Here is a 9,956-nt window from a genome sequence, read left to right as displayed (position 1 = left end):
AACTGGATGCCTTCAGAAAAACCAACATTATCCTTCATGCATAAACACCCATCAAGGATGATGGGCTCACTGATCTTGGCTTCAAAATCCACTTGACTGTTAGTGGGAGTTTCTTTCAAAGTATATCTATTCTCATTCCTTGATAGGTTTGTCTGATCAGACGGTTGCTTCTTTATGAAACTAGTAAATCGATCATTATTTCTGTCTTCGCTTTCAGCACAACTTGTAACTGAATGCTGCCACTTTACAAAATGTTTTGGAGGTTCTCTGCTTCCTCCATGCACTAAAGAAGATCTTTCTGGTTGACTAATTCCATTATTCATTGACGTTGGCTGGGCAACATCACAACCTGCATCTTGCAATGCACTCTCCAAGTCAGATTTGGTCTTATTTTGCACTAAAGGTGCCAGAATAATTTTCTCTACATATACATTACTGTCTAACTCATTATTTTCTTCAGTAAAAGAGAGGGTGCCTGGGCCTTTTTCTGCATCTTCAGTAGATATTTCGAACACCTTGCATTCCGATAGCTGTGACAATGGTTTTGCAACTAATGTAGTTAGGTTACTGGAATTACTAACAGGGGTACAACATGAAGAGTTAGAAAATATTCGGGATTCAACCATATTGTGAGATTGCCTACAACAAAATAACAATTCTCTTTGTGAAATAAATTGTTCCCTGCCAGAAGTGGTAGAGTTCTCAAAGGTAGATGAGAAATTGAGCTTGGCTGCATCCTCTACTGAGACATTGACACGCACACCATCATTTCTGCGATAATCACTGTTACTCAGTTGATTGTGTTGGGATTGACTACAGTTTCTTGCTGGTTCTGTACTCTTACATTGTTGCCCTGATACCTCTATTTCTGAATCAGCATCCTTCATGTCAATAACAGCATCTGTACTAAAAGTTTCAAGCTTCAAAGTGTTGGATGTGGAAGAGAGTATAAGATCTTCAGATTCAGTTTGTGAATAAGACTGTTGTGCAGAATATATGTTGTCTGATACATTGGATATTAGTGGTGAAATATTTGTCAATGAATGCTTGACTTTCATTTCTGCAGTGGAAAGCACTCCAGTAACACAAGCCATGTTATGATCAATACATTGTGAACTTTGCATAGTGACTTCACCAGTTGCAAATGGACTGAGGGAAATTTCCTGTATTTGTGCTGAATCCTCTTCCCTATCTAACACACCTTGATTGTTTGCATTCTGTGATGCATGGCACTCCTTATAAATGGCACATTCAGTTACCTGATTAAAATTATGCATTACACGAGGCTGTAACTGATCAAAATTAAACACGGAGCTGATCCAACTTGCTTCTGCTGCTTTCATTAGTTCAGTCCCTACATTTTCATAACAATCAGTGTCCCCTGATGAGATTGCTACAACTGAAGTATTATCAGATGAAACTCTCTCCATTTTGCTCTTGGAACTAGACTCAAAAAATGACTGAGCATCTGTAAAGATTGGGAAATCAATGTAATTTTTATTAGTCTTCAAATTTTTTGAAAGTATATTCTTTTCACAGTTGATGTCCTTCAATTCTGTGTTACCAACCACATTAAAACACTGTTCTTTTAATGTCAGAGCCCTGACACACTCCTTTTCTTCAATTAGCTCTTTTGAATTCTGGTAGGTTTTCTTTCCATCAGCTTCACTCCAAGGTACATTCCAGTACACTTCTGCTGGCATTTCATCAGAAGCTGTTAACCCAGGTGAATCCATTCTGCAAAGAACACTCATTTCATTCAGTTCAGCTAGGTTATCAAGAGAGATACTTTTCCTTCTGTTTGTTGTCTTATTGTGAGGTAAGTGAGCCCTTGCACAGTGAATGTCATGGAATCTATCAGCTGAGTCAGTATCCTTTTCTGCCAGTGAATCCTGGGATATTTCACTATCATCACTTTCACTACAATTCTCATGTTGTTTGGACTGTTGTTCCTCAGGTTCATCTTTCTGCAACTGCTCTGTTATAGTATCTGCATATGCAGATGACAGAGAGTCCACAGAATACAAGCTATCAGTATCTGACAATTGCTCCTCTTCCAACCAGCCCCCTAGAGAATCATCAGGAACTGCTGTAATACCGGCATTCAGTATTTCATCACTGTTCCACTTCCTTGACTTGTAAGTACAAGGCCCATTTTCCCAAAGATGAGCTAGGTTGACCATTGAAGACTCCTTGTTGAGATGCTCGCTCTGGTTCACTCTACAAAAATTTCTAGTTCTGGCCAATTGTTTGGGTGATGTCCTTTTACAGATATTGGTACTGGTACTCACAAATGTACAGTTCCACGAAAGATCCTTCTTCACATCCTCATCTGTTAACTCAATTTGCTTATCTGTGATACTTTGGTTATCTAATGAGCATGCCATCAAACCTGATTTTTGTACCCTAGTCTTAGAGATGTTACTGGTTTGGACCTCTGGCTGTACACTGCTTAGTTCAAGTATTTTTGGCTGCTCTTCATTATTTTCAGTTGATTGCTTTAAAGTTATGATATTCCTGTGCTTTACACCTTTGTGTTTCTTTTGTAATTGATCCCAAGAAGGTGAAACTTCTTCACTTCTTCCTCTTAACGATTGTGTTCTTGTTACAGGGAATGCCATCTTGGACAAAGATCCCACTGAGAGAGACTTCTGTGTTGTGCGGTGGGTCTTGTTCATCTGAGCTGAGGTAGACAAGTTCTTTCTCTTTAGGAAATCACTGTAAAAATAATTGGGAAGTATTAAAAGTGTTTGAAATTGTTAGAAATTCAAATCTATAAAATAATTTAAAATCCCATAATTTCCAATTGTTCTTGTGCTTATGTTGATAGCGTGTTAAACAATTTTGATTCTAATCATGGCAGTTTCTCAGAACTTCCACTTCAAATTTTTGTTGAGATCAATGTTGTTGCTGAGGTAGTTGTTGGTTTCACATAAAATACAGCCTAATGCAGCCTCAGGGTATTGTGTTCTGCAGGACAAGAGGTGCCTTCTTTCAATTGAGACAACAAACTGAAAATGCATCTGCCTTGGTATGATGTAAAATAAATTCTCATTTCCTCTGACCTGGCCAATCTTCATCCTAATACCTCATACAAGGTTCCCACGTATCCCACTACTGCTCGAGGAACTTGCTGTGTACAAGCTGGTACAACAGCTTACAATCCTACTTAACCATGTTAAAATAATTCTTTGTAACCTGATGACAATTTATCAACGCATCCTTGATCAAAGCTGGCTTGATTAGAGAAGACAGTAGGTCATGATAATGGGGTGATTTTCTATCTGGAGGTCTGTGAGCACTTGTGTCCTGCAGGGTTCAATGCTGGGACCATTGTTGTTTGTAAGGTAAGTCAATTCTCTGGATGCAAACGTAGTCTGATAAGTAAGTTTGCAGATGGCATGAAAATTGACAGAGTTGTGGATAGTGAGACTGGTTGTCAAATTATTTAGCAGAATATAGATTATTTCTAAATTTGGGCAGAGAAAGGCAAATGCAATTTAATCTGGACAAGCCAAACATGAGGAAATCTGCAGATGCTGGAAATTCAAATAACACACACACACAATGCTAGTGGAACGCAGCAGGTTAGATGCCTGCAGCATCTATAGGGATAAGTGCTGTCGGTGTTTCGGGCCGAGACCCTTTGTCAGGACTAACAGGTTAACAGGTTAGTATTGATGAAGGGTCTCAGCTCGAAACATTGACAGCGCTTCTCCCTATAGATGCTGCCTGACCTGCTGCATTCCACCAGCATTTTGTGTGTGTAATCTGGACAAGTGTAAGGTGCAATGCACATAAAAAACAGGAAACATAGGAACATTGATAAATAGAGGGATCTTGGGGTGCAGGTCTATAGTTCTCAGAGTGGAAACACAAATGCAAAGAGTGAAAAGGTGCACAACATATTTGCCTTGATCAGTCAGGGCACTGAGCATAACAGTTGGCAAGCTATTTGCAGCTATAAAAAACTTTGGTTAAGCCACATCTAGAGCACCGTGTGAGTTCTGGTCACTGCACTACTGAAAGGATGAGCAGATTTGGAGAAGTGCAGAAGAGGTTCACCAGGATGCTGTCTGGATTAAAAGGGTATTCCTTTTAAAGAGAAGCTGGTGAAACTGACCGTTTTCCCTAGATCAAAGACAGACAGAAGACCTGAGAGGAACATGCTGCCAAGAAAGGCAAAAGAAGCTGATATAATAGCAGCACTTAAGAGGTATTGTCTGAAAAATGAACAGGAATGGAATATAAGTTTTCAGGGAGAAGGCCCTGAAACAGGAACAGGCAACACACTTAAAATGCCGGTGGAATGCAGCAGGCCAGGCAGCATCTATAGGAAGAAGTACAGTTGACGTTTTGGGCCGAGACATCGACTGTACTTCCTATAGATGCTGCCTGATCTGCTGCGTTCCACCAGCATTTTGTATGTGTTGCTTGAATTTCCAGCATCTGCAGATTTCCTTGTGTATAAGAATACAGATTAGTTTTGATTGCTATTGTGGTTGGTGCAGACATGCATGGTGCACCGAAGTGCTAAAACACTTTAAAGAACGGTAAACTGTGCTTTATAGTTCTTTGTTCAGTTGATTCCAACATACCCAGATATGTAAATCACCAGGCCACAGAGATAGATCATAAAACCCCAGAAACTCAGAGGGGAGGCTATTCAACCCATTATGTCAATGCCAGCCAAATGTTATTTAGGTTGTTTGCTCTTCCAGGCTCTCAGCTGGCAACTTCTGGGTTCAAAGACCTCATTCTAATTCTGTATGGAGTTTCTAACTACACTAGAGGGTGATTTCCAGCTTCACTCCTCTAATTGTTTTACCAATTAACTGAGATCTATGCCGTAAAATTATTGATTAATCTAGTAATAGAAGTAGATCCTTACTGTTCACCCTGTCCAGGTCTAACATAACTTTAAGTAGCACAGTTAAACTTCTCCTTAGTCTTAAGTGTCTTTACCATGGTCTGTTTTGGAGATTAAGAACAATGCCTTTGAGGGTACAATTCATTCTCCGCCAGCTAGCTTGATCACATTCCCTTAGCATTAAGCTAACCAAATTTCCTCCTGAACTTGTAATATTATAGAGTTATAGAATACCTCAGCACTGAAACAGGCCATTTGGCCCATCTAGTCTGTGCTGACCCAGTCTCATACCTAGTCAAATCAGCCTGCGCTTGGACCAGAGCCCTCCATACCTCTCTCATCCATGTACCAATCCAACCTTCTCTCAAATGTTACAGTTGAACCCGCATCTACAATTTCCACTGGCAGCTTGTTCCACACTCACACCACTCTTTGAGTGAAGATTCCCTTTAAATACTTCACTTTTCAACCTAAACCTATGACATTGATTTCCAGCCTCACCCAACCTGAAGGGAAAAGCCTACGTGCATTCACCATATTCTGCCAAAAGAAGCCATCCTTCCCCAGAGAGCTGCCAGAACCTGAATCGGGGTATGTGTGTAGCTGGACCTGAGTGGAAGATGTACCGCTGAGCGAGTGAAACAGCATGATCTTCATCATAATAGTACCCTAGGCTTGTTCTCAACCACATGACAAAATGGGTGGAGTATCTGAAGAACATCATCTCTGATTGCAATCATCCTCTCAGCACTTGAATCAAGTGCCAGCCTAGATTATACGTTGAAGTTTCTTGGCCTGGTCCTAAACCCACAACCTTCTGAATGAGTTGTTAAGACATTAAGGTATTCCGCTCACCAGCCTATCCCTTTGAGATGCCATTCTACCCTGCAATTTTTAAACATGCTTTGAATAAAAGAATGAATGCTCGCACCAAAGCACAACAGTAATCAACAGTAATTGAAATTAATTATTTCACTGCTCACAAACTGCAAACTACAGATGGTACTGCAAAAACATACCTGTAAACTGGTACATGCTGTGGGTACAGGTTTGATACCAGGTCACTTGAGTCCGAATGACTCCTAGTGAGAATGGGAACAGATAATGAATGTCTTCTCAAGGGCAAGTAGCTTGCAGGGAATAATTTTTTCCATTTTGCCAGTTTAAGATTCACATCAGTTTGTAAGGTGCTCGCTTTGCCCTCTATTGGTCGCCTGCATTGCTTCCTGGTGATTAAACTTGCACTCTCCAGGTGTTGCAAGTTTGCCTTTGCTTCTAAAAGCTTGTGCTTCTCAGCAATGTTCTCCAGCTGATACCTGATTCTTTTCTTGTGGATATTTTGTTCAACTTTCCTCAACGTGTGTCTCTGCAGCAGTTCCAGTTGCACCAATCGTTTTCTGTTCTGCTCAATAAAAGGAATCTCTTCCACTTGTGAGGAGATCTGAACCCCACAATCAGTAAACGATGCACAGTCCGTCTGTATTCCCAGCTCCTGTCGCTGCTGTTCCAGGCAAACTAAGCGCTTTTCTTCATTTGCTAGATGTTGCTCATCTGGAAAAAAGTATAATTGTTAATGTGGCAAATGCAAGATAATGAACTGTGGGAAAATTTAAAATAGATTCGGTTGAACAACATCTGTGATGACAGAAATAGTGTTAGTGACGTAAAAATGCAAACTACTTGATTTGTGACTCTGCATCAGGCTGAAGAGTGTAAAGGGAAGTGAGCAAGTAGAAAGAGCTGAGGGTGAGTGTTGAGGCAGAGGCTGGCAGGTGACAGGTGGAACCAGTGTTAATGGTTTTGACACAGTCCTCCTGTCTCAGTTATTCCTGATTTGGCCTTCACGTATCAGGCTCTGGGTGGTGAAGGTGGGGGGAACAACACGATGAATAGATCAGACTGCAAAGTGTCAGCACATCATATACACAGGTTGAGTGTCATTCAAATGGAATGGACTAAAAAACAAAGATACTTCTTCAACATGTTGCCCAGAATATTTAGAACCCTAACTGTAAATCTAACAGTTTATAAACAGGGTTCAGGAAATCTGAGGCAGGAGCAGCTGACTCTTGGGACAGCTTCACTTCTGCACCCTTGCCTCTCAAAACTGTGGTCTTTTGATCACACTTCTTCTATAATCCTATTCCAAAAGCTCCCTCCCTCCGAATGGAGTTGTCTTATGTTCTCTCTTGTAATTTGACATCCTTGCAACCCCCTTCTCTGCCAAAACTCAAGCAATCTTTCAACAATCTGACATGGAAGAGAAAGGTACAATTTAGTTGTCTGGTTGAGTCGTGTCACAACAACACACTGTAGTAATATTAAGGAATTAATTGTGGACTTCAGGAAGGGGAAGCTGGGAAAACATGCATCAGTCCTTACTGAGGGTCAACTGTAGAACCGGTGAGTAGCTTCAAGTTCATAAGACCATAACACAAGACATAGGAGCAGATTAGGCCATCTGGCCTATTGAATCTGCTCTGCCATTCAATCATGGAAGATACTTTTTTTTTTCCCTTTCTCAATTCCAGCTCCGGGCCTTCTCCCTGAAAACTTTGCATGTCCCACCAAGAACCTGTCAATCTCTGCCTTAAATACATCTAACATGTTGGCCTCCACAGCTGCATATGGCAACAAATTCCACAAATTCATCACCCTTTGCCTAAAGAAATTTCTCAGTATCTGCGCAGGTTGACTGTGTGGTTAAGAGGCATACAGTGTATTGGCCTTCATCAACGGTGGGATTGAGGTTCAAGAGCCTAGAGGTAATGTCCCCACTTGGAGTTCTGTGCTCAGTTCTGGTCACCTCACTATAGAAAGGGTTCAGAGGAAATTTACAAGGATGTTGCTTGGATTGGGGAGAATGTCTTATGAGAATAGATTGAGTGAACTTGGTCTTTTCTCTTTGGAGCGACAGATGATGAGAGGTGACCTGATAGAGGTGTATAAGGTATTGATCGTGTGGATAGTCAGAGGCTTTTTCCCAGGGCTGAAATGGCTAACACAAGAGGACACATTTTTAAAGTGCTTAGAAGTAGGCACAGAGGAGATGTCAGGGGTAAGCTTTTTTACACAGAGAGTGGTGAGTGTGTGGAATGGGCTGCTGGCAACGGTAGTGGAAGCAGATACAATAGGGTCTTTTAAGAGACTCCTGGATAGGCACATGGAGCTTAGAAAAATAGGGCTATGGGTATACCAAGGTAATTTCTAAAGTAAGCACATGTTCAGTACAACTTTGTGGGCCGAAGTGCCTGTATTGTGCTGTAGGTTTCTTGATATTTTCTATGCTTCTGTCTCTATTTTGAAAGAGCGCCCCTCTATTCTGTATCCTGAGGCTGTGTCCTCTTGTCCTAGACTCTCCCACCAATGGAAACATCCTTTCCTATCTATATTGTCTAGGCCTTTCAACATTCAAAAGGTTTCAAAGAGATTCCCCCCTCATCCTTCTGAATACCAGCAAGTACAGACCCAGAGCCATCAAACGTTCCTCGTATGATAACCCTTTCATTCCTGGAATCATCCTTGTGAACCTTCTCTGGACCCTCTCCAAAGCCAGTACATCTTTTCTAAGATGAAGGGCACAGAACTGTTTACAGTACTCAAGGTGAGGCCTCACCAGTGCCTTATAAAGCTTCAGCATCACATCCTTGCTCTTGTATTCTAGACCTCTTGAATGCTAACATGGCATTTTGCCTTCCTCACCACTGACTCAACCTGCAAGTTAACCTTCAGGGTGCTCTGCACAAGGACTCCCAAGTCCCTTCCAAGACTTCCAAGTCTGAAGTCCCTCTGCATCTCAGATTCTTGGATTTTCTTCCTGTTTAGAAAGTAATCCGCATATTTATTTCTGCTACCAAAGTGAATGGCTGTGCATTTTCCACCATTGTATTTCATTTGCCACTTACTTGCTCATTCTCCTAATCTCTTTAAGTCCTTCTGCAGCCTACCCATTTCCTCAACACTACCTGCCCCTCCACCAATCTTTGTATCATCTGCAAACTTGGCAACAAAGCCATCTATTCCATCATCTTAATCATTGATATACAGCGTAAAAAGAAGTGGTCCCAACATCGATCCCTGTGGAACACCACTAGTCACTGAGAGCCAACCAGAAAAGGATTCTTTTATTCCCACTCGCTGCCTCCTACCAATCAGCCAATGCTCTAACCATGCCAGTAACCTTCTTGTAATGCCATGGACTCTTAACTTGGTAAGCAGCCTCAAGCATGGCACCTTGTCAAAGGCCTTCTGAAAATCCAATATACAATATCCACTGCATTTCCTTCATCTATCCTACTTGTAATCTCCTTAAAGAATTCCAACAGATTCATCAGGCAGGATTTTCCCTGAAGGAAACCATGCTGAATCTTGTACTATCTTGTCCTGTGTCACCAAGTACTCCATCACCTCATCCTTAATAGTTCATGGTGTCAACATTTTGGAGGATCTATTCTGGGCCCAACACAGTGATGCAATCATCAAAATGCAGCTCTAGTTCATTTGGAGTTTAAGGAGATTTGGCATATCCATAGGACAAAGGAGCAGAATTTGGTTATTTGGCCCATTGAGTCTGCTCTGCGATTTTATCATAGTTGATCCATTTCCCTCTCAACCCCATTCTCTTACCATCTCCCCATATCCTTTCATGCCCATTTAGAAAATAATCTACACTTTTACTCCTTCCACCAAGGTGCATGAACATATACTTCTGGTAAGAGGATTCGAGTACAGGAGCAGGGAGGTTCTACTGCAGTTGTACAAGGCCTTGGTGAGACCACACCTGGAGTGCAGTTTTGGTCCCCTAATCTGAGGAAAGACATTCTTGCCATTGAGGGAGTACAAAGAAGGTTCACCAGATTGATTCATGGGATGACAGGACTTTCATATGAAGAAAGACTTGATCGACTAGTCTTATACTCGCTGGAATTTAGAAGATTGAGGGGGGATCTTATTGAAACGTATAAAATTCAAAAGGGATTGGACAGACTAGATGCAGGAAGATTGTTCCCAATGTTGGGGAAGTCCAGAATGAGGGGTCACAGATTAAGGATAAAGGGGAAGCCTTTTAGGACCAAGATGAGGAAAA

At 41.4% G+C, this 9,956-nt stretch overlaps 1 protein-coding gene across 1 annotated transcript in view; it reads right to left on the bottom strand.

Annotated features, from left to right (window-relative positions):
• Nucleotides 1-1,054: 1,054 nt before the first annotated feature.
• Nucleotides 1,055-9,956, bottom strand: part of LOC132403820 (stAR-related lipid transfer protein 9-like) — a 265,508-nt gene continuing 256,606 nt past the window's right edge. The window contains exons 21-23 of the mRNA XM_059987537.1: nt 5,890-6,421; nt 1,260-2,718; nt 1,055-1,060 (exon numbers count right to left, since the gene is read on the bottom strand). Coding sequence (XP_059843520.1) covers nt 1,055-1,060; nt 1,260-2,718; nt 5,890-6,421 — 1,997 coding nt within the window. The remainder of the gene's footprint in view (nt 1,061-1,259; nt 2,719-5,889; nt 6,422-9,956) is intronic.

The sequence above is a fragment of the Hypanus sabinus genome, chromosome 2 (genome assembly GCF_030144855.1).
Source record: "Hypanus sabinus isolate sHypSab1 chromosome 2, sHypSab1.hap1, whole genome shotgun sequence".
NCBI classification, from domain to species: Eukaryota; Metazoa; Chordata; class Chondrichthyes; order Myliobatiformes; family Dasyatidae; genus Hypanus; species Hypanus sabinus.
This window is presented reverse-complemented; position numbering and strand designations above follow the sequence as displayed.